Source organism: Vanellus vanellus (assembly GCF_965231255.1).
Source record: "Vanellus vanellus genome assembly, chromosome: 6".
Lineage (NCBI taxonomy): Eukaryota > Metazoa > Chordata > Aves > Charadriiformes > Charadriidae > Vanellus > Vanellus vanellus.
This window is the reverse complement of record NC_138911.1, coordinates 7,890,031-7,917,598: the sequence shown is the minus strand read 5'-3', so window position 1 is coordinate 7,917,598 and position 27,568 is coordinate 7,890,031. Positions and strand designations below refer to the sequence as shown.

The 27,568-nt window shown below is 41.2% G+C and overlaps 1 protein-coding gene across 2 annotated transcripts in view; it reads left to right on the top strand.

Annotated features, from left to right (window-relative positions):
* MPPED2 (metallophosphoesterase domain containing 2) overlaps window positions 1-27,568 on the top strand; it is a 107,910-nt gene that overhangs the window by 40,221 nt on the left and 40,121 nt on the right. For both annotated transcript variants that reach the window (XM_082485807.1, XM_082485808.1), the window contains one exon: window positions 19,712-19,937. In XM_082485807.1, coding sequence (XP_082341933.1) covers window positions 19,712-19,937 — 226 coding nt within the window. The remainder of the gene's footprint in view (window positions 1-19,711; window positions 19,938-27,568) is intronic.

Below are 27,568 nucleotides of genomic sequence, written 5' to 3'. Positions count from 1 at the left end.
AGTCTATGGTATTCATGTGAGAAGGCAGATTTTGCATTCTTTGGCAGTCAGTGTTGCTGAAACTGGAAGCTTTGACTGTGTGAGGACCTACTGGCTTTGGCCTCGGGCTTTCAGGTACAGAGAAAACTTCTTTTGCTATTTCCTTTTTTTTTTTTTTCTTTTTTTTTTCTTTTTCTTTTTCCAGGCACAGAGTCCGCTTGCATTTTCATATATATAACAATACCAGTTACTAGGTTTCTGGCATAAGGTGAGGCAGCAAATTGATTCCTCTGTGGAATCTTGTCGCATTGGTGAATAGTTAGAATCGTAGAATCATAGAATTGTCTAGGTTGGAAGAGTCCCTTGGGGTCATCGAGTCCAACCACCTACTCTACAAAGTTCTCCCCTACACCATATCCCCCAACACCACATCCAAACGTCTCTTAAACACAACCAGGGCTGGTGACTCAACCACCTCCCTGGGCAGTCTATTCCAATGCCCGACCACTCTTTCTGGGAAAAATTCTTTCCTAATGCTCAGTCTAAAAAAAGTTCAGTCTAAAGTTGCCCCGGTGCTGTCCTCTCCTCATCTGGAATCAAAATACCATGAAGTCAGGCATGTCCCTTTGCCACTTTGTTTCAGACTCCTGTCTGCAAAATGGGAGTAATCGTATTTTACTATTTATTATGTATATTGTGAAGATTAATACAGTCAAGGTTGTGAGGTGATGACATGCAATAGTATAAAAAGTCCATACCGGCGGCAGGCAGAAAGAAGCAGGATTCCTTTTTCTTCTGCCATATATTGGGAAGCATCTTTTTTCACCGTAGTTGGCAGGAACCTTATTCCAAAGCAATGCGCTGAGAACTCCCACCAAATACAGCGTTGTCCTTCTAGAAAAGGGGTTTTTGCATCTTTTGTGTGCCTGGTTTCTCCCTTGGCAGTTGTGTTGTGAAGCAGTAGTGAAGAGAAGGCGTCTGCATCGCTTATACCTCGAGGGAGAGGAGCGAGATCACAGCTGGGCTTCATTCCACAGCCTATCCCACCTTCCCTGTGGTAAAACAACAGGGCCTCATCTCCACTAGAATTGTAAAACGGGGTAACTAAGACACAATAACTGTCCATAATTTTCTTGGCAGTAGACCCAAGGGAAGAGTTAAAAGATGATAATTCTGAGCCCCCTGCCTGGCTTGTACTTGAGTGTTAACATATGCCAGAGTTGCACAGGACTGCAGGCGCCTCCGTCAGCCCTGCCACTTTGTCTTTTGTGGGCCTTGCGTCCCTTTGCAACTCTCCGGGCGTCTCACCTGAGCGGTACGTTCAGCACCCTGTCCCTCCATCCATTTCAGTAGCATTCATCCTTCTTCCTTGTCCCTGCAGCCGAATCACAGGACACGCTTTCCACACCCCCCTCCTCCCCGCTCTCAGCCCTTCCTGCCACTTTTACTGGTTCTTACGCTTTTTTTTCCCTTTGGCTGATAAATTTTCATTATTGGTTTTGCATGAAAGTCGGCTGGGCTCGTACATTGAATAACCTCTGTGGTCACTTAGTGATTACATGCGCTGGCTGAGGTAATTTATTCACTTTGTTTTGGTGTGAACATGTCCCTCGGGTCTTGTAACTGCTGTAATCACTTGACCTTGGTGACTGTTAAATGCTTTAAACACAGTTATTTTAAATTTATAATTGTTTTCATTAAAAATCTCTTATAGTAACTTAACTGACCTTGCAGTAAACACAGCATTACGTGCTGAGGAAGAAGTAAGACGTTACTCTATGCCCAATATGTCTCTTACTGAATGTTTCAAGATACTATTATTATCACTGTTCATATTTTCCCCATCCATTCTCATTGTCATATATGGGAAATGAAATACAGGAATATCTAATTATAGCTCTGTCTTCATAGTGCAATATTTCCTTTCCTGCGTGATGGGAAGCGATTGAATAACTCCTGAGAACTGAAGAGAAAGCAAAGAGAAATTCAGGCAGATAGATCTTTAATGAGTGACGCTATGTTTATTGTGCTCAATTAGTATGGGCCTGATTGAGCATATTCGTACTTGTGTGAATAATTTGCATCTGGTTTAGTCATTTTTCTCAAATAGCCGGTTTTGTTCTTCAGACTTTTTTGTCTAATGGTTGTGTCTTTTGGCCTGACTGTGTTCTGTTGAGGTGGGGGCGGCGTTGGTATTTTGTTTTTTTTTTTTTTTTTTTCATGCAGTATTTCTAATATAAGGTTTGTAACTCAACAAATTGGGGAAAATTCTACAGTGGTAGACGCGGACAGATCCAGTAGGTGAAATCACTGCTGGTTAACATCTGTGGAGCTGAGAATAGGTGTTTCCTGAGTTGTTCTGGGATTTGGCAACTTGACTGTTTCATGTTTTTTCCTTCATGCCTTCCTTTTGTTTTGAATGCAAATTTTAATTTCTGTGGGATAGTGACTCGAGGAGATGTGTGAATAGTGGCTAAATGTACATGGGTTAGTGCTGGAACAAATTTTTCTTTACCTGTAATGTATCCTTGCCTTTAGTATAAACATTGTTGATGGAGGTAAAAGAAAAATTCAGCTTTTTTTCTGTGGTGTGGTTCCTCCATCATGTTACTTAAAGTGAGAAGAAAAGAATGATTGTACTGTTTTAACGTGGCGATTTTCTTGTTACGCTTTGCATATGTGAATGTGGCCCTCAAATGTATTGCCGGTTCTTTGAAAGTTCATTTTTGTGTCAGTGTTATTGAAAATAGCTGCTTCAGCTTGGAATTGCTGGCTGTTAGGTGGAACAGGCGACAACATGGGAAGAGCACTGCAAATGGGGTGTTGCTCTCGGAGGTATGGACAGACACTTGGTTCCAGTCTGCACTTAGATTTCTGCATTAGTACTGAAGAAACCGGAAATTATATTCAAAACTGTAAGCCAGGCGCCTGCCAAAATAGTGTTTGATCTCAAAGATAGTTTAAATTTATCTGAAAAAAAAAAAAATAAATAAAAATGAACTGTCACAAAATAGTATAATAGTAAGATCAAGCTCTTTGCTTATCACTGTTTAAAAATTCAGGGTCACATTCCTCTCGTATCCTTTCTCAGTTATTTCCTCATTTTATCTAGGCTTCACCTCCTCTCCAGGCGTATCTCATTCAGGGTTTTGTGTGACCGTGTTCCTCTTGCTAATGCACACTGAAAACAATTTCATTGTGATGAAAGTATTTGTTCTTGAGAACTTCTGCTCCTTAAAAGTATGTTTATGATGTGAATTATTTTAGCATCTGACATGACACTTTTATAAAAACAAACCAGTAAGCTCTAATTTTCTTCAAATTCAGAGGGGGATTAGCTCAAAGAACTAATTTAGAACCAGAAGGAAGCTTACGAATATTTTAAAGTAAAATTATGGCAATAAAAACAAATCTCTTCTTATTTTTATAAATTGATTTATTTCCGATTTGTGTCTTTACCATCTGGAGCACATTTTGAACCCTGTATTGCTCTACTTGTTAAAGCTAGAATGAATAATTGACTAAACGTAAAATACCATTTTGATGAACAAAACCCTTAGCCCTTGGAAAAAAAAAGAATTGCATTCATTGCAAGTGAAAGAAAATGCTGAGGTAGCTTTAATCCTCTAAGTGCGTATGAGTTTTGCACAGCTGTTCTGGGAGAGAGGGAAGCGACTCCCTGGAAAAATCTATGAGTCTGATTTTGAAAACAGCTATGTCTTCTGTGAGTGACTCTGCCGAGGAGCTTCTTTAGGCTTCAGGCACGGGAATGGGATACACCTACCTTAATAAGCGGTTGAGCTGGCTGCTGAGGACGGTTGACTCTTCTGTTGGTGCTGCCGTTGTGCTGTCCATCCCTCTGATGCCGGTAGCAGTTGCCTGTGACGTGCAGCATCCAGACCGCGTTGGCTGCCTGTCTCAGAGCTCATAGAATTGTTCAGGATGCTCCGAACTGGAGAATGTTGGAGACCTGAAGGTGCACTGGCAAGCCTGTACAGACAGTGTTGTTGGGTCTACTTGCTTATTAATTCTAGTTGCTAATCGATGCCGAATATGATGAGTTCGGAATGTATTGATGCAATTTTGTTAAAAAACAAACAAACAAACAAACCACAGTTATACAACGAAAACGAGAGTCTTCAAGTTTTTTTTTTGGTTTGGTGGGTTTTCTTTACTTGGTTCTCTGGGGTATGTACCTCACTCTGTCTTTATGGTAAAGGTTATAAAAGCTTCTTCCAAGCTTATTTAGATTTTATTGCAGTATCACTACTTAAGAATACTTCCTTTGCTTTTGTTCTAACTTGAACTGTGTTTAATGTCACTATTAAATTTGCATTTGTGCTTAGTTTTAAATTCCCATATGGCTTGACTAAATTAATCATCAGTGCTCAGCTTTTATTTGCATGCACCTTTTTAGACACATTAATAATGATTTTAATTATTTTTTTTCTTCTTCTCAGAGGAATAAAAAAATAATTTGAATGTTGCATTTTATTGTATTTATAAAATAGTGGGAAAATACAGCCATGTGGATTTTTGGTAATAGGTTGAATAATGTTTTCCTGATGTAGCAATCCACAGTGAAATATGAAAGCAAAAGGGGAAAAAGTGCAAAATTCTACTTTTGTGCTGTGGTTAGAGCTGCTTAGTCATCTTTATCCTCTGCTCTGAGTCAGATGCTTTGTGGAAAAAAGAACCCTAGAAGTACAACTTAAAGGGTAAAATAGAAATTGTATAGAAATGTCAAGATAGTAAAATTTCCACTGACTAAAGCGGAATGTGTGCATGAGGAGCAGTGTGAGTTTATTCATTCTGATCAGTTGTTTTGTGTTTTGCTCTTGTTATTCCTGGCAACTTTTCATATTAACAAGAAACTGTTTTTACTATCTCTTAATGGCATGCAGAGAAGCTTTGAGCTTTTTTTTTTTTTTTTCTTACATTGTAGCCCCGAACTTACTAGAGATACAGTGTGAAATTCTCTATACAAGTTGTGTACTGCCTGCCCTGATCAGACAAACCAAACATTGAGGTGTTATTTGACAGCCATTAGAAAACTTGGCTCAGGTGAAATGTGCTTTCAAAGAGAGTAACGTTCTGGATTGAGCGGCTCTTTATATGTTTAAACCTAACATAGTCATTTGGTAGTTTTCAATGAAAGAAAGGAGCCAGCGAGCACTGGAAAGTATTGCACAATTCTTGGACAGGACTTTCAATCGCAATAATTGCTCAGTCGTTTCTTGGATCTGCTTCCCTGGACTGCTGTTGTCTTAAAAGGGGGTCGGGATGATCAGGTTTCAAATAACAAACCATAACCAAAACAAATTTATAAAATAACCAAAATAATTATTCCTTTCCATTCCCTCTTTCCCGCAAATCCACTTTAAAACAGACCAGAGATTTATGGTTGTTGTATTGACCAGGCATGACATAAGTAATGCCACCCAAATAGAAAGTTTTACAGACATTGTCGTCAGATTCTTCTTCCAGCTTTGCTGGCGCAGCCGCGTATTGTAACACGAGAATGATTTAAATGGAAAGCAGTCAAAGTATATATTCTTTGTACGCCATCAATTTATTTTGTCACTTACAAATTAAATCGTGCATCAAAAATACAAAGTGCAAAAATGCCTCTCTCCTAAATTTTCACATCACGCATACCATATTAACAATATCTAATTAAAATAAGCAGTCTCTCTGCTGGTAGAGCGTCACGTTCCTGCTTAGAAAGAACAATGGTTTCAGGGTGGAGGAGTTGCTTTGAGCAGAGAGAGGTTGGGGCTGGGGGGAGAAAGCGCTGCAGATTTTAGTATAATGTGTAGTGTTCAAAGAAATTTTATTTCATCATAAAGACTAGCAGGCTGTGTAATTCAATTTAAAGCTGGTTGGCAGTGTCCTGTCTATTATAAAGTCGTCTTTTTTTTTTTTTTTTTAATCACCACTGGGTTTTTTTTTTATTTTTATGTTGTATGCGACCACAAAACCTAGCAGACGGCAGGAATGATCTTTGGGTTTTGTGCTTCCCACCCCCCTTTCCTCTTTTCAGTCCTGCGTGCTAGGAAATGTGTGAGATTACCTTAAACCGAGCTGAAAACCAGTATCTCGGTGAAATGCCGTCCTGCATTTTTTTGGCTTGTATAAAATGATATTTTTTTTTTTTTCATGGCCAAACAGCCACTGAAAGTGAAGTTCTGCTAAAAATGTGTACATTGAGGGGGGTTGAATCAAGCTTAAAACTCAAATGTTAGCATTTATTCAGACTGTTGGGGACATTACTATGCCGTAGAAAAGCAACGTGCAGCACTTTATGTTAATGCAAGACTGGCAGACCTTTATCTTACAGTAATTGCCCATACTAGGGGGTTAATAAATGTTCCAAGGATTACTGACTTCTTTTTTTTTTTTTTTGTTAGAGAAAAATAGATTGTTGCTCCTTGCTGGCTATAACCAGCCTGCATAGCTTGTTAATTAAACCTCTTGTTGCAGTAGGCTGAAGCCGAGTATTTGAGCTCGGACAAATTCTGCATGCGTTTTATGTATCGGGAACGATGTGTCTTGGCACAAAAGGGCTGCAAAAGAAAGGCCAGTGCAACTCCACGTCTCCCACTCATCCCCCTCGCGCCTGTTAGGAGAGCTCGAAACCTTTATTGGCTGTATTTAGGGGAGCATATTGATTTCGGAGGATGGGTGTTACGTTCTTGGGCAATCTGGTACCACTGGTGGGGAGAAAAAGGAGAAGACAAACCCCTCTCCCAGAACTAAAGGAATGTGCGTTTTCTTTGTCCTGTTTTGCCGTCCTGAGCGTGACGGTGTGAGTACCGGTGCTTGCTCCGTGGGGTGGTTACAAGACCCACAGGCAGCGTCTTCTCTCGTAAACCCCACTGCGAGGTTGGGGTGTCCCGTGGCGCCGGGCTAGTCTGGGCGTTCGGCTCATGTGCGGGACGGTCCGTGGTGGCCCTTCCACGGCTTTGGGAACTGAGTTTCTTGGCACTTGAGATCGCGTCGAGGCTCAGGTCGCTTCAGTGCCTCGCTTCACCGGGCTGGGCTGGTCCGGTCCCTCTTTTCTCATCCTGCACCCCCAGGTGGGGGTTACCAAACCCGCGCTCACTGCCGGCGGTGCAGTTAGTAGAGAAGGAACAGAGCAGCACAAAAGGGGACAGCAATGTAAGGAGAGCCACAAGAAGATGCTAAGCCAGCACAGAAGAGGACAAAACAACATTAAACTAGGGGAGGGACAGCGGCTGGAAAAGGAGGGACAGACAAATGAGAGCAAAGGGGTGTAAAGTAGTGGAGATTTACTTGCTTTTTCCAGAGCTTCATTTCTTCCCAAGTTAATAAAATGAAGAAATGAGAGCTCGGGAACACTCTGGACTTTGAATTTCCTGTAACTGTTGATAAGCGAACCTTAAAGATCTCAGAATTATGTACGTCTTTTCTGATGAAACAGAATCTTTAATCTTACAGGCAGGCTGAGTATCAGAGCGCAACAGCTCCATTTCTCCTGAATCTTGCCATTAAATTTTCTTCTTTTTTTTTTTTTGATGTGACCAGCCACAGAAACATGGGGAGTTCTACTTTAAAACGGAGCTGTAAATGCCAAGTTACCCACATTTCCTTACTTCTACCTGAGCTGCTCTCCCCTGTACATTCCTCTTCGGTCTCCCCGCTCCCTAAGCAGCATTTGGCGTTTGTGTTCGCTCCTGAGAGATGAGCAGAAAAACTGCAAAGCGAACGCTGAGGTTTCCTGCGTTTTTGTGCAGGAGATTTCTCCTGAGCGCTGTGGGGAAGGAGTTCGTTCCTTCTGCTCTCCTCTGTCCCTGCTGCAAGCTTCTATGGTCGCTGGGAATAAAATAAAAGTAGCGATGCTCGTGGTCCTGAGAGGAGAGGTCCTGGACTACCATCCCCTCTCCCAACCCCTGGCAGAGCAATTCCCAAGGGTGGCCACCGCTGTCCCTGGGGCCGGGGGGAGGGAGAGCCACTGGGCTGGTGGCTGACAGCTCGGGCTGGAGATGTTGGAGCGGGTCCTGGCGTCGGAGCAAGTTCCTAGGGAGGATGCATGTACAGTTATAGTGGAAGCAATATAGCCATTCATAAACAAATGCTTCCGTGAAGCCAGCTGTAAAAACAACGCTGCTTGCCTTTGGGGTGAGAGGGCAGAACCTTAGCAGAAAGGAGTATAAATAAGAAATAAATTGTTACCTTTGTGTAAGTGACTGAAATAGCTATTCTCTTAGCGCTTCGCCTTAATCGCTGGCTCTGATTAACTGTAGCTGTCACTTTATTCAGCAAAACTTAAGGTCTGCATATCGTGCTTTTTTATGGTAGCTCTTTCATTCCTTTTTTGTCCTTTTTTTTTTTTTTTTTTTAAGTCTGGAAACAATGGCTAAAATGGGTAAGTCAAGAGACACCCCGCTCTGCAGAAAGCACAGTAGATGAAAAATTGCAAATGCTGCATGCCCCAACAGTTAATGGTAGCATTTAATTACAGAGAAATAGTTATTCGTGTACCGGAATCCTGGTACACAAAGGGAAACTACAGCTGCTGCATCGTAGAGATTTTGCAGCATCTTGTTGAAAATGTTACTGTAAATTCAAATGCACAGATACAGGTACCATGAATTGCACATGTCTGTTTAAGTTGGCTTAAAAACATTTCCCTACCGTAGTAGGTTAGGTGCTTACTATTGTCCTTATTTTATTACGGAGCAGAGATGGCTGCAGCAGAGGTCCTACATACTTGTAGTAACAAGAGAAGAATTTCACCTGAATTCTGTCAGAAATAAAGCACGCAAACTCTTTATATCGCAGAATGTTGTTTACGTTACATATATTATTTTTCATTTATCTGTTTTGTCTGTCCTTCCTTTGGAAGGACAGTTAGGAGCTATTTCAGCACACAGGTTTGCCCACTGAAATTCAAAGAGCGGTGCCTTGGATTTTTAAAATACTTCAGTCTGAACTGTCTGTCGTGAGGTCCTGGGATGCTGTAATATAAATAATTTGGTAATTGCAATTCTGCAAAGCCAGGAGAAGAGAGGACGTGGTGAGAAATAGTAGCAGAGGTGAGACTTGGAGCTCGGAAATCACTGGCACCAATTTCCATACTTACCACTCTAGACCTTTATCAGGCTTGAAGTTTCCTTCTCTCTCTTTTTTTAGTGTTTGGGGTTACTCTATGTGCTTAAACTTACAAGGAAGGTATCTGAGGCTATGTGCCATCCTGCTCAAGCAATTCTAGATGGCTAGGGGGAAAAAAAAAGCCGCATAAGAGGAATTCAGTTCCTTGTAATAACATGGTACAGCTGGAGTGATTTGGTTGTCTCCTTTAGTAGCTAAGAAACCTCTCTGTGGGCTGGGTTATTAAAAGGAATTTCCTTACAGGGCTCAGGAGATTCCTGGTATCCAAGTTCATCTTGAAAGACTATAATGGAATGTTTTGGTTTATTTAGAATAATAAATTTAAACGTGGGCTTCAGAAAATAGTACTGGAGGTTCATAAAGACCTGCCTGAATATATTTGGTTGACTTTAATTTCTCTTTGCTTTTTCTGTGTACTTTCTCTTATTGACTGTAAAAATTTCAGGAAAGGACCGTGGAGGTAGTTCTGAAATACAGTACCTAGTGCTGTCAGATGGATATCGAGCTGCTTCTAGAAGGGGAGCTTAGTTCAGGTTTTGGATTTCTCCTCTTCCGACTTAAAAAAGAAAGAAACAATGCAGTGCTCCCCACCTGGAGTACTGCATCCAGCTCTGGAGTCCCCAACATAAGGACATGGACCTCCTGGAGCGTGTCCAGAGGAGAGCCAGGAGGATGATCCGAGGGCTGGAGCACCTCTCCTATGAGGAGAGGCTGAAAGAGTTGGGGCTGTTCAGCCTGGAGAAGAGAAGGCTCCGGGGAGATCTTATTGCGGCCTTCCAGTCCCTAAAGGGGCCTACAGGAGAGCCGGGGAAGGACTTTTTACTCAGGCATGTAGCGATAGGACGAGGGGGAATGGCTTTAAACTGGAAGAGTGCAGGTTCAGATTGAACATTAGGAAGAAGTTTTTCCCTTTGGGGGTGATAAGGCACTGGCCCAGGTTGCCCAGAGAGGCTGTTGAGGCCCCGTCCCTGGAGGTGTTCAAGGCCAGGCTGGATGTGGCCTTGGGCAACCTGGTCTAGTGGGAGGTGTCCCTGCCTATGGCAGGGGGGTTGGAACTCGATGATCTTCAAGGTCCTTTCCAACCTAAACCATTCTATGATTCTGTGAATTACCAACAAACATCAGCACTGCCATTGGAAAATATGTTTAAAAACACCTTTGAATACCAAACTTGCTTCTTATACCCTAAATGTTTACAAGTAAAAGCACAAAACATGATCACAGGGTAAAATTTCAAAAGCAGCTAATTTAAAAAATATTTAATCATATTTCTTCTTTTTGCTTTCACTTTATTTTCCTTGTCATTATTCCTGGTGTCCCTGCTTATTATTTTTCCCCTTATCATTATGGGAATTTATCCACGTTACATTAGTATTGGTAGTCAGTTAAGTCTGAGCCCCAGTATGTTTTGTAGTTTACCAATCATATACTTGCAAGTTATAGTTTTGAAAGGAAGCGTTTCCGTTCCCTGTATAAAAATTGAGAAGTTATGTAAAATATACTGTATTATAGAAAGAAAATTAAAACAGTTATCGGAAGTTTCTCATTTATGAATTTGAGATTTTTCTTGTCAGAAGAAACGCTCTGATCACCTTCCTGGACTACAGAAAAAAAGGAGGCATTTGGAGGCATTTTTTTAGAAATACTGACTGGGCTTTACCTGCCTGCGGGGTACAGGGAGATGTGTGCCTACTGCTTTGTGCATTTGTTAAGCCTCAAAGACTTTCATTTCAAAATAAGAAAACAAATAATGGGAACAAGTTCAGCGAGGAGAGAAACAGGAGAATGTTTTTGATGACTCTGTGTTTCCTGATTGATTATTTGTTTATCTTAAGATAGGTAGATATTGGAAGTATCCTGATAGAGGTGTGTCTTTCAGTCCTGTGGACAGAAAAGGAAGTTCTGCTGCTCACATAATGGTCCCTGTCAATAAGGCAGAAAAATTTGGGGCAGGATCTAGATCTGGGTCCTGTATTCATAATTTCTATTTCCTTCAGCAAGCAGTGAAGAATTTAGTAGGTTTTCCTTCAGTAAGTAGTGAAGAATTGGTATCCAGACTTGTTTCTCTTTTAAATAAAGATTTTACTTTGTCTGGAAAATCTTGTCCTTAGCATTTGCTGGCCTTTTGCAGTGTGAACATACATGTACATGAAAATACCAAGACATTGTCTGTGATAATTATGATTAGCTTAATTACTTTCTGTATAATTGTTTCTCAAGATGACCTCCTTTTTGATGGCTTTTATTCATTTATTTTAGAAAAAAAAAAAGACTTAATTGGAATTGTAAATTAAAGAGACAAAGGGTGTGTTATGGGAAGTAGGTCCAGATCTGTTTGTGTCAGACAGTCACTGTTGGTTTTTATATTCTTAAGATGCATGAAGAAAAATCATTTAAATTGATACAATATGTGCGTGCACAAGGTAATATCAACAACCAATATATTATTTCAAAATCTGGTGAGTTTCTTTATAGAGGATTAGGTTATATAGTGTGGAGACTCCAAAAAGAAAATAGGATTGTGTATTGATGCCTTTAGAAATATTATTTGAGGGCAATAAAATGTTCCCTGAAATTCCCTCCTGAGTGGAGAAAATGGAGTTTGTTTGCAGTAATTGCATTTTCTAGCATTTGCTTTCGCACTTTCCAATATGAGTTAAGCCAATTGGAACCTGTGATTTCGTTTTGCTTATTGGCAAAAGTACCATGTAAATTGATCTGTGATGCATTTATAGAGAATGCTTTGAAAATTTTGAAATAGAGATGGCTTTTTCTTATTAGATTTAGATAGTATTAGGGTTCATTTCTCTATTTTAGCCTAATGTAATAGTAGCCAAAAATGTTCCTTTTCAATTTAGTCTTAATCAAGTTCAAGGAGAACATTTCTACTTAGCTCCACTGGCGATGGGAAGGCAGAGTTTATGTTCCCATTCTCAGCCTTGGTATTCAGAATTCAGGATCGGAGCCACCTGAAACCACACCGAGCTGAAATTGATCTAAAACTTGTCAGCCGTGGTACATTAAGATCTTGATCACAAGAGAAAAATGTAAAATTCTGTTGGACAAAACATAGCATATTTCAATATATTTGCAGTATACATGCACCATAGAACTTAAACTACAGGGGACTAGGTGCAAATCTCATTATGAGTGTAAATATGGGGTAATTCTGTTTAAAGGAACGCCCTTCAGCTCTGCCAGACAAAAAAGGTTCTTGCCTGAAAACCTTCTATATTTTCCCAAGTGAGTGCTATTTCACTTACAGAATCTCTCTGAAAGTGTGCACATGACACCAATGCAGTTGTGGTAGTCATTCATGTATTGCTTTGCTATGGGGAAGAGAAGAGTGGCAGGAACTACCATTTCTGCAAGAATTTTTTTTTTTTTTTTTTTTTTTTTAATAAAAGAGGAAAAATAAGGCTATTGTGATTTGCAAGGAGGGGGTTGTTTTCAGAATTTTCTAAATTTAAAGGGAAACTTCACAGCTGTCAGCTTTTTCATGTTAGGTGATTTTTAATTTTTTTTTTTTTCCTCGAAAGCTCCATCTTTTAGGTTACACAATTCCAAGCCTGAAAAGAAAGCCTTTCCAGGGACTAGCAAGCAGAGAAATCTGTGCTGCTTCTGTTTCAGATTTCATAATTTTAAAGTCAATTTGGGGGAGACTTTTTACACCTAAAGTTGGCAGTGCTGTGAGCTGCAAAATCTGGAGGCTTTTCTGGTTGTGAGGTTAGACTAAACAAAACCTTCACATTCTGTCTGTTTCAAAACAAATAAGTGTTATGTATTAATTGATAAAACTTTAGGGAAGCTTTCCGTGTTTCAAAAAAAAAAAAAAAAAAAGTTTCATTAACAGTAACCCAGTGGAATTCAAAACAACTTTGAGATCAAACCCCAGCACATGCAACGTCAGAATAACGTTAAGGAAGCCGTGGAATGCTGAAGGGAAACAAAAGATTGTCGCTTGTGTTGTGCTACGTTTTTTTCTTTTAACAGGGAGGAGAAGGATATTAATCACAAACAGTTACATTAGAATAATGTTATGGTTGAGACATAAATACATAAAAGCAAGGAGTTGTTACCAATGCAGAGCATCGTTACATCAGACCCCTCGTTAAGCAGGTTGTGCAGCGCGCATGGCCCCGTCGCAGGGTTCGTACTGTGCGTGGCGGCGATGTTACGGACCAGCGTTGTGCAAAATTCGGGATATTCACCTACGGGAGAGAGGAGGAGTGGAAGCACTCGGTATTAGGTACCGCTGATTCTGCAGTGTCAGACCTCTCCGAAGTGCCCCTATGGGTTCAGTAGGACCTGGATCTGCGGTCGCCGGGAGAGGACCGTGTTTGCTGCCCTACCTCTGCACCGTGTGGCTGAGTTAAAGGTGCTGAGGCAAGATTCACTCACTACTTCCTTGCTTTCATGGGTTTATGACTCAACCTTGGCGTTATTGTAACGTAGTTTTTTGTGTTTAATGTTTCTTAGACTTGGTTTTCCATTGCCAGCATGGAAGAAATCCTAATGCATGAGTTTGAGAGGAGAAGGTAGCAGTCTCAACCTGCTGTGTGGCTCGATCCGCAAGTGTGAGTATTAACGCTAGAGCTGTCAGGCCTTGTGAAAATTAATGAAGCCTGACGGTTACAGAGTGAAAGGTCAGAGGCAGAGCTTGCACTTACCTAACATTTCTGTTTTGTTGTGTCTAACAGCATTTTCAACAAAGGGGAGCTTTAATGTACAAGCTTTAGATTTATCACAGGAATTCGAGGGTCTCAGCCTTTGCTTCTCCCTGGGCTGCGGTCTCATGTTTTCTTTGCATAAAGGCAAAACAGTTAAACTTCCATTCATCTACTCCTCTTGCTGTGTTGCCCGTGTGTGTTTTGCCTCTGTTTTCCTTTCCTTCTCCAAAATTTTCTTTTGGAGGAGGAAAAAAGAAAGAGGCATCTGAACAAATGATAGTTTAGAAAGCTGGTGGAATACTTTCCATCAAGAAGATTTTGAGAGATCTTGTACTTCAGTTCTTTATACTTCTTTCTTTAGAAGCATGTTCTAGTTTTGTGCATGTTCTTTTATTTGCCTGCTCTTTTGCTTTTAGTGGTTTCATTCTGTAGATTTCGACAGACACAGAGGGGTAAAACTCATCAAAATTTGTGGGTTACGCTTTCAGCCAGTATGTTCGTTGACATCAGTTTTAGCTATTCCATTGAGGACCTTTTGTGAAGGCTGTTTGATTAACACAGCCAGGATATTTTCACAGTCAGTTGTTCAACATCATCCTAGAAAAGATGTTCATTTTCCCTGCCTAGTTTTGGATCTCGGTACCTGCAGTTGATTGTTGGTGAGATAAGCTTATCATTTGAAAGCTTGAGTCTATATTACTGTATTATACAGTCCCTAACTCATCTGTTGCTGCCGAAGGAGAAATTGGAACCTTTGAGATACTCCGTTGTCGTTTAAAAAGCTGACAGGGGCCTGTGTGTGTTGCAATTGTGCTGTAAATGCTGGGAAGAGAGAGTAACCATGGCCCTCAAACGCAGTGGGCGTTCCATGAGAGACCTCTATGAAGAGTTATGGAGCTGCTGACCAGTAGCAGGTTCTGCTGGTTGCCCTCTCCTGCTGCCCCTGGGTGGGCAGCTTGGGTAGCTGCGGCCAGACACCTGATAGCAACCTGTGCTGCTCTGGGGAGTCAAGTCCATAGGAACGACACATAATCTGCTCCTTCAGTGTGTATCTCTGGACATGTACATGGTTGGCTATAGGTGAATGCTGCATGACCGGTTTTGCACTTTTGAAGCGTGTATGATATACCATAAATTCGAGATGATTCACTTGCACGGGCAACTCGCGTGTACAAATTTCCCTCGTTTTTGAAGCGACTAAGATTTGTACTTCAAGGTTTCTCAGCCCATTTCTCAACATACGGCCAAAAGGTCTATGAGGCGATGAAATGGGCATGAAAATGCTTCACGTGTTGTGTGGTTTGAATAGTTAATGCGTGCGTATGCATATTCAGAGCTTCACATCAAAAGCACTTGTATAGCATCTGTATCCAAATGCAGGTTCTTACCCCACTATATAGACAGCTAGTATCACATTATTTCTTATTACCCTACTTCCCTGTGGGTTTTGTAGGTAACAGTAGTCAAAAAATAATGTGATTTCCTATTTTTATAGGGACTCGGCAGTCAACATTCATTGCCAGTCAGACTCCTTTTCATGTCTGGCAGCTCTACAGAGCTTGGGGTTGTGTGACTAAATTGTACTCGTATGAAGCATGCCATTAAAATGGGAACAGTTGTTCAACAGATTAAGGACTCGTTGGATCCAGTACTTAAGGTGAACTTAAAACCCCAACAACTTAAAACAACTTAATAAAAGAAAACAACAGCCCACCCCTCCCAGCTTCCCCCCTCCTCCCGTGTAATAGGTGTATTTGAAGTCAGTCTGTTGCTCAGCTAACACTTTAAAGTGATGTAAGTGGTTGCAGCCAGCAAAAGAAGTCCTGCCTTACTAGCGTTCACAGAGCCTCGCTCCTTTTTTGTTTTATCAGTTTTCAGCTGGATCAGTTTCCTGATCCACTGTGCTCTGCGGCCACCAAATCCGTGTGTTGGCAAAGAGGTGGGGTGGCACAGGAGTGAGGGTGAACGCGGGCGGCACACAGGTACGCGGGGCTGTCGCTTGAGGGTTGATTTGTTAAACAAGAAGTCACAGAAATCTTCTGAGACTCCCAGATTAATGTATTTACAGTAAACAATTCTGTTCTTACAAGTTATTCACTGTTAACTATCTTTGCTTTTATTTGAGCAATACTGACCTTTTGCCTTCCAAAAGAGAACAACTTGTCTAATTGCAGTGTTTTCTTGATCAACGATTACACTGTGCCCTTGCTTCTACTGTGGAGGACAGATGTTGAAAAACATCTTAGCCAAAATAGTATAAATGTATTGAAGATACACACGTGCGCGCACCCCCCCCCCCCCGTGTGTGTATACACATATAGGATTTCAAATACTCCACTGAGTGACTCTACTTCACAGACTCGGTGCCCTAATCATTTTTAGTACCTATAATGTTAGCCTTCTGAGCTCGCCTGTTAAACGGTTAAGTATTTTTAATCTAAACTCACTTATTACCCTGGGAGTTGATAAATAGGGGTTTCTGAAGTCCCAGCAAATAGATCAAACTCTTTTCCTAGTTTGGAAAGTGATTCTGCTATCTGTTTTCCAGCTTCACAGTATAAATTAGAACACACAATATTACTGGTGCACGATGGGAAATGTAATAGTTGGGAAATGCGGCTAATAAAGACCAAATGTAGCTAACAAAAATTTAGTGAAGGAGAATGAGGAAATGCCTTTCAACCTGGGTATTGTGCTACAGCGTCTCTCTCTGTCCGGCCAGCAGGGATGTGGATATGCAGAGATTAATCTGGTCAAGATGAAACTGAAATACCACGGAGTAGGAGATTTTGTGTATGACTTTATGCTCCCATATTAAACGCAGAAGGTCAGCAGATTAGAGGCAAAGGGCAGGACTGCCAAAAGAAAACACGCCAAGATATTTCATAAATCGTATCACAGAGAATGAATGTTGTGCACTGCCACAGGGCCTTCCAGGAAGGCAGAGCCTGGATGTGCTGAATAAATAGCTAATCTGATTGCAGGTAATTTATTACTGTGATTAGTGCTATATAGTCTTCCCTCAGGGAAGAGGGAAGAAATGGATGAGACTTCCTCTGGCTGCCCCCCTTTGCTTGGCTCTGGTGTTTGATGTGTTTGCGTTTTGATGAGTTGTGTTGCCCATCGCTAGCTCCCAGGCCGGCTCCGGGACAGGAGGGCGAAACGTGACTGGTTATAACGTCAGGGAACTACGTGGGGAGCCTGGTCAGACCCTGGTGCCCATCCGACAGCAAATATTAAAGTATGTACAAATACAGAGCAAAGCACATCTCGTCTCGTTGCTGGATGAGGGACATGGCTCTGCAGCCATTACCTCCCCGGCAGCGCTGGTTACCCTCCAGCTCGCAGGTGCAGTACCGCTCAGCTCGAGCTTACCCGTAGATGTTGACGAACTTTGGTCCCCATGTGGTTTCTCCTCTGGGGCTTGTTTTGCCTTATTCCTCAGTCCTGGTGTTGGGTTTCATTGGTGTGGCCGTGTCCTGAGCTCCCCGGCGGCCGTTCCCCCTTCCTGGCTCTCAAGAGCTTGACCAAGCGGACTCTCTCTATGTAGTCTTAATAAAATCAACGGCTGTCTTGACACCGATTGTGGTAAATACCGTTTGGTTTTCCTTACTCACTTCAGGTGCTTATATAACATGTATAATGTTACATTTATGTGTTTTAATAATCACTGATGCCAGCGCTGGTTTGTCTTTTCATGTCCTGTGCGCTTTCAAATTACGCCCTCTCTTCAGGGTGTCGAGATAAAAAAGCGTTGACTGCAAGCAAGGTGTTCAAGACTTAATTGGACATAATATCATCAAAATGCGCCGATTTTCAAATCTATCGAAATACGTGGGAGAAAGTGCAAAACCCAAACATTTACCCAGTAAGATGAGGAGTTTTCTCTGCTAAAACTGGCAATTGTTGATAACTTGGTAGAAACCCGAATTTAACTTGTCCAGCCTACTTCTCCAAGAATTTAATCACATCTAGCTTGTTTTGGGGGGATTGATAGTTATGACAAGTGTATCCAATTTCATGCCAGTGGTATCTTTTATGTTTCCTGAGAGAGGAGAAAATAGCAATTTTACCTCGTGCCCAGGAGTCACAGAGAGCAGGAATTGTAGGTACCTGCCACATCCAGGTTTTAAATAAAAATGAATTGCAGAGCAGCATGTAGCGGGGATGGGAAGGGGGAAAGGACTGAGGCATAAACTGTAGAGGAGCGTTTATTGCATTCCCCCAGCTTTTAATTCAAGGCAGCACCGCAGAGAGTTATGAATATGTATGATCTGCGTTTTGTTCAGATGTGAGGTGTCTATGAAGATGTCTGTCTGTTTTTTTTCAGGGGATTTATAGCTTTTTGTTTTTCTATCCAGAATTAACTAATTTTGCAAAGATGATGCTTATATACATATCTCATGTAATTCCTGTTTCCGTGCTGTAAATGTTGAAAAGCAGAGGGTTTTGACTGGTTCCTCTTAAGTCTTATTTAGGAAAGTTAATCTTGTTGTAAATACTTACAGCTTTACTTTGAAACTTACTTTTGAAAAAAACCCACAAACCTGAACAGTTTTGAATGTTGAAAGACAAGTTTTAAACTAGCAAAGCCACATCTATTGAGGAGAACTGTATTCAGGATAAATACATGGATCCAATTCTGTGTTCCCCGGGGGCAGGTGTTGGGAGTGCCAGAACTGGGAGATGGACCCATAGATTTTCACCTACATTTTTGCTGCCTTTATGAAACAAACGAAACAAACCCAACCTTCTCTAAATGATTATTAGGATTATACACCAAAATGAATGATTTGGTATAAGACTAGGAAATCAGGCTTATGGTGAAGGCAGTAGAAGGGAGATGCGAGTCCGGTTTTAGCTTTGATGGAAACTTACATGTGATGTTTGGCAAGTCACAGTGGGACAGATTTTGTAAAAGAAGTTTTGTGACACCACAGTATGGGACCATATTTTTAAGGGAGGTCAGCACCCAGTAGGTTTATTTGGAAGATCTGGCACTGATTGTTGGTACCAAGTACTTGAAAATCTGGCTCTGAACTCCGAAAATCTGGCTCTGAACTCCAAAAATCTGGCTCTGTGGACCTGATCCTCGTTCCAAACAAGGAAAACAGTTGCCCTGATTTGAGGCGATCAAGTCTGTACTCTTTATCTGTGACCCTCACGGTAAATGAATGAACCACGTTTCCTTTTTCCTACCCGATATCCTACTTGCTTGAGTTTCGTGCTTTCTTCTATGTGGGTACGTCTTACTGAAATGAGATACTACCATAAACCGAATTATATCAATAAAGTGAAAGTCCACTGGAAGTGAATTGGAGCTTTGAGGAGCAGGCTAGGTCTGGAATAAATGCCGCTTCTTGTTGGGTTCCGTACAAACTAATCCAAATAAGTGCCTAAGTTAAAAACCAACAGCACCAGCAGCCCAATTCAGCCCTGCGGGCCTGGTACCCTCACGGCACACTCGCGAGGCCTACCGCAGCCTCTGCTCTGCCCACCCACTCACACCCCCGGGGGGTCTCGATGCAGGTCACTCCCGTGCATTAGGACTCGGGACCACTGACCGTGGCCCAGTCCCGTGAATTCAGCGGTTGGACTCGGAGTCACACCTAAATCAGTGTGTCGTCAGTTGAAAGCAAGGCAGCGGTGGCGGTTTATGCCACCACCTTTGGAGCTGGTTTGCCGCCTGCCAGCGTGTTTTGTTTAATGCTTTTTATTGTGACATTGCTTTGTGTGACGTTACTGTACATTTTAACACAGTTTCATTCAGCGGAAGAGAAGCGGTATTAATAACTTACGCTCAGCGTGGAGGTGCACACAGATCTTGGGTATTTCATTCTGTCACTGCTAGCTGTCTACTTATTGTGCCGGCAATGCTGGTGTGGGAGGAAAATGTGCTAATTAAGTCCTCTTTTTTGTTATTTCAGGAAACCTACCATATGAATATAAAATAGTGATTGCTGGGAATCATGAACTGACATTTGATAAGGAATTCATGGCAGACCTTGTTAAACAAGATTACTACCGCTTTCCCTCTGTGTCCAAATTGAAACCAGAGGACTTTGACAATGTTCAGTCACTCCTGACAAATAGTATTTACTTACAAGATTCAGAGGTAACAGTTAAAGGATTCCGAATATACGGTGCCCCGTGGTAAGTCTCAATTTAAACTTTCTTTGCTGTTTATTACTTGAACCATGAAGCTGCTTTGTTGCGTTGCCCTGCAGAACAGCGTCAAACTTAGCTGTAAACCACTCTGAAACAATTGCCACATTTTTTTTGTGGATAAACAGGCTATATTTAGCCATGTGGGTGAAATACGAGAAAAAGAATTGTAATAATTTCTGTTCTGCCTGCTGAATGCACTTAAAAAATTGTGGACTCAATATCCACTCTGTGTTTGTGGGTTACCTGGAGTGGCATCTTAGTACGTATTAGGGAAGGAACCTCCATTATATTGTATGCTGCTTAGCTATTTATGTCTGCTGTGCTAATAGATTAATATGGCAGCATTTAACACCCGCACAACACAAGGTTCAAGGCAGCAGGTGCTTTATAAGCATTATTTCTGATCAGTTCTGGGCATTTTTTTTCTTTTGTTTGCAAAGTGGTGATAACGAAGTTTCAAACCTGTTTTGATCTCATTCCACCCCTCTGCCAAGAATACGCAGGAAAAATTGTTGCCCGGTTTTGTACTAAGGAGACTCTTCCTTGTGTTTTCTACATGTTGTTTAATTGTGATGCCCGATACCTCTGTGTGGAATCTTGGGGAGCACTTGTTTTAAATTCTCATACTAACAAGAGCCGCGGTCCTTTGAGGCTCTACCAGAAACCTGAACTTCAATGATGGTGATAATCATTATGCTGCTTGGCATTCTCAATTGTCAGCTGAAGCACTTAGATGCTAATTTATGCACACCTATAAGAAGGGTTTATTATAAGCTTAGAACTTAGATTTTTGATGTCAGGCTTGCTTTAAAGGTGAAAGTAGAAGAGGAAGGGGGAATGACGGGGAATGAACCAAAGAATGGGGTAAACCTATACAGACATTAGAAATTTTCCCCTTCATCTCATCTCTATTGACTGTTCGCTTGGCCCCCAGGCCTGGGTGATTCATACAACACACACATTGATGCTTCTGACAATGCTTTTTTTGTCACATGTGTACATTCGTCCTGGCTAGAAAACTGAGATCTAGCTCTGTATCTCACGTTTTTGACTTAAGCTACCGATTTTTTTTAATTTAAGTCGTAGCCTTTAGCTAGCAGTTTAAATCAGCCTGACATTGCTTAGCTAAAAAAAAACCCACAACTCTAAATCCTGCAGTATCACCTAATTGGGAAAAATGATCTTAATTAATGTTAGGAATCATATCTTAAAGACATTTCAAAGTATTTGTTTTAGTATAGCAGCATATAACACAGAAGACAACAGGGGACGTAAAGGCCTTGGGTGGCGTGAGGTGGATTTGAGACTCGCTGCAAGGTGAGCGGCTGTGTGAGCTGGAAGGTTACCTGCTAAGATTGAGATTGCGTTCAGCTTCTTTCATGTGTGTGTCTCAGACTCAGAGGGCTTGTATTCTGCAGGCATCCAATGATTATGAAGTGTAGGCATCTTTTTCAAATTTATTTGTGGCAGATTTACCTGAACTCTGCTACTACAGACCTGCTGGAGAGATCTGGAGAAGATAGAATCCAAGTCTGGGGAAGAGAGAGCTTGGTATTCTGAAACGGAAAACTGTCGTATGCCTTTACATTTACATTTATATGTACTGGCAAAACGCAGTGATCTATTTTCCCCTCTTTTGCTTCCCGAATCCGTAAGGGCAATCAATGTTTTATCCTTCTGTCTCCAGCTGCATTTAGAAGGTCTTTCATTTTGCAGGTAGACACATGGATTTAGAATGTTTGTTCTGAAATACTAAGGGATGCCACATCAAGGAACTGAGTTGTTTTAACCCTAACAAGTGAACGGCGTATGTCTTCTGACCTCGTCAGGGAAGAGGAATCTTAATTAGTCCTCCCTGTAATCCGTTGATAACTGGATTTTTCCAATTAGCGATCAACGGGAAATAAACCTAGACTGCTAGAAAGGCACTCTTAGCTCCAACTGCAGACTTCTCTCTCTCGAAGAATGTCTCATTGGTGTTCAGCTGTGAAAAACTGTTGTCAAAGCACGTTTTGAGCAACTGTTGATGTGGAGTTGTGGCTATCATTTTGAATACAGCTTTTTAGTTCAGCTAGTCTGTGCTTGAAGCATTGAGATGCAGTGTCCTCTTTCCTTCTCTCTCTCTCTCTCTCTCTCTCTAATGACAGTTCCTGGAAAATGTGCAAATTCAGCTAGTTTCCTGCATTTTAGTTGATCTTGGAGTGGAAGGAAAAGTCACATCAGATACTAGAAAAATCTGTTTCAAATCTGTTCTGTGCCTGGAAACGGAGACAGAATAATCAGACAAGCCTGTTAGCACTTCTTAATTTTTTTCTCCTTCCCCTCCAATCGCATCGCACTCTACTACTGTAAATCTTTGGATTACCCCAAAGGAAGAGAAATTGTGGGGGTTTTGTATGTATTTATGGTCTCCTTACCCCAATTAGTTCTGCCACAGAAGTGGAACACTAGTCATTAACCCAGAAGATGCTCCAACCCTAAAATGAGATAAGTTGGCATGTTCAATTTATGTGCGTTTTTGTAAGTATTTCCAGAGGGAAAAAAATTCTCATTTGCTGATAAGGCTACTGGTTTTAATTTAAAAAGAGGGATCAAACCAAGAATAACAGCTGTGATTCTGGAGGTTTCAGCCTGTCAGGGGTTTCTAAGAAGTAATTGCCAGAATACTGGGAAAACTGGCTATAAGTTATCTATTTAGAAAATGTAAATTGCCAACTCAGTGTAACTACAGAAAAGAAATATCAGTCCATATTCATTACATGTTATTACTCATGGTACGTCTGAAAGCTTTCTAAAGACCTAAGAGAATTCAAGTAGTGCCTCCTAACTTACGCTTTAGTAGAATTTGTATGTAGAAAATAACTTACAATACACGGGAGCATTCATGTGTATTTGCAATTGGAAAGTGCGGTGGTGCATATCAACAGCCTCTAAGGAGCAGAAAATTTGAATTTAGCCTGATGGTTCTGAGAGTATTAAATGGCCTTAGCTGGAGGGGAGTTGAAAACAAAAGTATCAGCCCCTCAAAGAAAAAAGAGCAAGGGGCAGGACATGAGTCATGTTGGGAGCTCGAGGTGGAGAACGTAAGGGATATATTCACACCTGAAAGAGGAGATTCTTTGATGTACCTTGAAGGAGCAAAATGGCTGAAGATTTCCATTTGGTCTATAGATAACGATCCACAAAACCATTTCCCTCCTTTCTCTTCCTTCTGACTTTGCCCGATGAACCTGCCTTGTTTGGTGGGGAAATAATTGATAGTTTATGCAGTCAAAGCTCTTAAAGATTCCAGTGGAAACATTTTCTCCTTTGGAAATTTGAGATTGAGGCTACTTATTGAACAGGACCGAAAAATGCAAACAATAATGGATATATGAATTTTTAAACCTTAAAACTCCCTTTGTGAAGTGTACGCAAGCATAACTCATACTGATGGATCTGTAAAAGGGGAAGGAGAGACGGTCTGTTTTTACTGCAGCTTCGGGTGCTGAATATGTATAAGTTTTATTTAAATTCAAATGTTGTGATTTTAAAATACGTGTGTTTTTTTAAATTATATTTGAAATTGTTCATCCACACCAAGGACTGAATTTACTATAGTATGCTACAGACCTTTGAATACAAATATTCTAGCAATGTCTGTTTTCTAATGAAGCTTTAAAAGCATTCAAACCCCCAGAGAACTGCAGTTAACTGGAGCCAGAATTTGTTTAAACCACGTTTTGACAGAAACAATTGCTCAGGGAGAATATTTTTCTCTGTTTTATTTCGTTCTGCCGTTCAGCTCTACAGGTAGCTTTTTTGGTTTGCTTGAAAGACAAAAATAGTTAAAGTTTATCAGAATACTTTTTAATTTCATTTTGTGTGCCTAGAAATTTATGGTGGTTAATTTAATGAATAACGAGGCAATAAGCTTATTTATGGATTTTAAATTCTGTTCTCCGTAAAAATTCCACAAAAGATGTTGCAAGCCATAAGTATAAAATAATCTAATAAAGCAATCATTTGCATTATTTTTAGCTATTCAAATATTTAGGCAAATTCCACCGATGTCTAGCAGAGTGAAAAGTAAAACAGCATATATATTTGTTTAGATAACTATAGCTGGATGAATCTTTTTGAGGGAAGAAAACGTTTAATGTGAAAGCTAATTTGATACGAATCAATGCGTTTTAATGGTTAACGGAATCAACTTTATGGAGATAACTGAAACGCACAAACGTAAAAGATTAAAATTGATTATTTAAATAATGACTGAAATCTGCGATTTGCATCATTGTGATGAAAATCAATTTGTCCTGAATGAAGCCGGGAATAAAGCTCTTCCCTCCCGACAGGAACAGCAGCATTGTTCAGCAATATCCTGCGCATTTGTCAAGTTGTAGCCTGTTCAGGTCTCGAGAACAGAAGCACAAAGCTGGCCTCCCAGTTGCTTTTAATGAATACTAGTGGGTTTTTCCTATGTCCAAGAATTTGATCTGTAGGGTGATCCAGAGGTCAAGAACAAACGGCTCACTATCGCTCACCTCTGCGAAGCCAAGGCTTTCATTTGCTTTTTTTAGTAACTCTAGAGGAAGTGCCTTAACTCTGTTTCAGAACCAAAATTTTAATTGGCATAGATAATGCAGCCGTAAGGAAGTTTAGACAGGTTCAGGCATCTCCTTTAAAAACGATGTTTTGTGCATTGGTTTGTTTTTTTTTTTTCTTTCCTTTTTAGCCCAGTGTAAATTTGGGGGGTTTCAATGGATGCTTTTGCATCAGTTTGAAATTATTTCTGTAACTCTCTTCCTTTCCCTGCTTCGTTTGCAATCATATTTTAACACAAGTAGCTCTAAGTTAGTACCTCTCCCTTGTTCTGATCAGTGTTTTCAGACTTTTGTTTATCCTGTCAGAAAAGCATCATATGTTGGTTTGGGTTTTGTTTTTTTGTTTGTTTTTTTTTTTTTTCTTTTCAATTATAAGTTTTGTAATGCATCACGGATTTTGCTGACAGTCTTCAAGTTCTTGAAATAGCAAGCAAATTAACAGCAGATACTGAGCGTGAGGACTGGAAAACCAATTGGCAACTCACATGATCGCGTTCAGATATACTGATGGGTTGGAACGGATCTCATTTCTTTTATTTTCATACTTTTAGTTGGCAATTAGCTTGTGCCTGGAAAAGGGAGGAATAGAAATTGGACTACTCGGCAGTAAAGTTCTTCATTGCTGTTTAGCAGTGAGGCAACCAGGGGCAGACTGGACAAGACTGTTGGTGTTGTACCAGTTTTTTTTTTCAGGAATTCCGGCGTTTATGCAGCAGAAGGCAGCAACTGAGAAAAATATTGGCAAAGACTGAAATCTTCTGTCTGTGTGTTAAACAAACACACCACCACTGTAGCGTGGTTGTGTTTAAAGGTGCGGGCTTCTGTTTCATTTTTCTTGGCATTTGTCCTTCCAAGTCTCTCATTTTAGGATTGAAGAATGTATTCCCCCCGGTCTAGAATTGCAGCGGTTTGTTTACATTTTTTGCCTCGTTGGGAATGTCGCTGATTTTTCTTCACTCTCTTTGATATCAGATTCACGTCCAAGAAAAAAATTGTCTTGTATGCTTTTAAGAGCTTGCTGTTTTGTTTTTTTTTTAAATGAAAATACAAATAGTGTAATGTTTGGGATGTTAAATATACTATCTCATAAGTCATTTTTAATCCTGTGATGTTAACCTGTCCTAGCTATTTCTTTGGAAAGCTCTGCACCCCGGCACTGGGGTAAATCATGAAGTCTTAGCCTTTCCTTCAGCCTTGACTTCAGCAGGAATAACAACTTTAGAGTATTCGTTACTAATGTAACCCACAAACTGTGTCTGTTTGTGGGTGGAAGTCTAGCCAGTTAAAACAGAAAATGGTGGCTCTCCTAACTCTTTGGAATCTTTCCTACTGTGGAAACAGGGATTTGAACTGCTGCAGAGCAGTACGACACAGATGATTGTGGGAATCTGCTCTGTGTCTCTAATTCCTGCTCCGTTTTCCTGGAGTTCAGTAGGTGCTCCGCAAAAAAAGCAAAGAGCCGGAATGAACATGAGCCGTCCTTTTGAGGGGCTCGTCATTTATGGTGGTCTCCTGTTCATAGGTTGAAGTGTGGTTTGCTCAACAACGAGGTCCTTTTGATATCCCAAGTTGTGCAAACAAAACCCGCAAGTTATGCTTGTCTTTGTAGTTTTGCTTCGGTTTGGTGTGGTTTTTTTCCTTCGCTTGCCAGCTGTCCAGGAACAAGAAGTTTGCTTTCCTTTTGCTGAGCACTGGAATAACACACCGTGGTCAAAGTGGCATTTGTGTGCACTTGAGCTCTACAAAACTCCTGAAACTTTCAACTCGGCTGCGCCGTCTTGGAAGGAGGGCTGAAAACTCTTAGAAAACGGGAGCTGGGGAAAGAGGAGGGAAGGGGAGAATGAAGCCAAATGGGGAGATAAGCTCTTCCTTGACAGGATTGCAGTCAGTGTGGTGTGTTGGTGCTTGCTTGAATAAATAAACTCTTCCGTGGGGCTTCTGCACTTCAGGACTCCTACTTTTCCATTTTGTTCTACCTATACGTGTGCCATTCCTCTTTGCGGTGGCCTAGTGCAGAAGGGAAGAAAGACAGCACTGAAAATATCATGCTGTTAAGGTTAACTGAAAAATTATTTCACTCGAGGACAACCACCTTCACAGTAGGAGAGTGGAGAAGTAAGAGAGGGGCTTGAGCTTTGGCGAGCTGGCATCAGGGCAGATTTTTGCACTGGATGGTGCTCTTCAAGCCCCATTACTTTCTTTCCTTCGTTGTCCCTATGTGATATACCCTGAGCAGGAAGAAGTAGGGAGCAGCCGGCTGCTCGGAGCGACAGGCGAAGAAGCTGCTGGAGGACATTTGGGCAAGTGCGAGGCAGGGCCTGGCTGCAGGACCGCAGAGCAGGAGGAGGTTCAAGGTCCTGTGGAGGAACTGGTGAGCCAGAGAAACCAGGACTCCAGCGAGGAACTAAGTGGGAGACCAAGACTTTGCTGTAGGGACTGTGGGGCTACGTGAGGGCTGTATCACTGGAAGGGTGAGGCCCATCCAGCCCAAAGTGCGTGAACGTGTGCGTGTTTCCAGCAAGATATTTAGATCCAAACAACACTGATTTAAAAGCACTGGATGCATGAATCACTTCTAAGGCAGGAATTGTGGCCCTGAGTGAGAAGAGACTACGTGGGGCGATATCTGCACTGTGCAAGCGTCAACCCCCACTGGAAAAATGTCGCCCTGAACCCCTACTTCAACAAGGTAGCTAAATGTGCCAAGTTTGGGACATGGGTAGTTTCACTGACTCAGTGAGATTAGTAATAAACTTTAATTCTTTTTATATATGTATACAAATATATACAAAATTATCAGTTAAATACAGATATACGTATTAAGTGCTTTGCTGAATTAAGTTGGAAAAAATGGGGATACTTTCAAGCGTCTTTAGATGCGGTGAAATGAATGAGATTGGGAGGGGCAACAGGGGAGAAGGTAGGTCTTGTCCTGCGTACTGTCAGGAATGTGAAACAGGTGTCTGTAGGTGGCTTATTTCATAGTTCATCTATTCAGGACAAACAGGAAAAAATTTGGAAGAATTTACA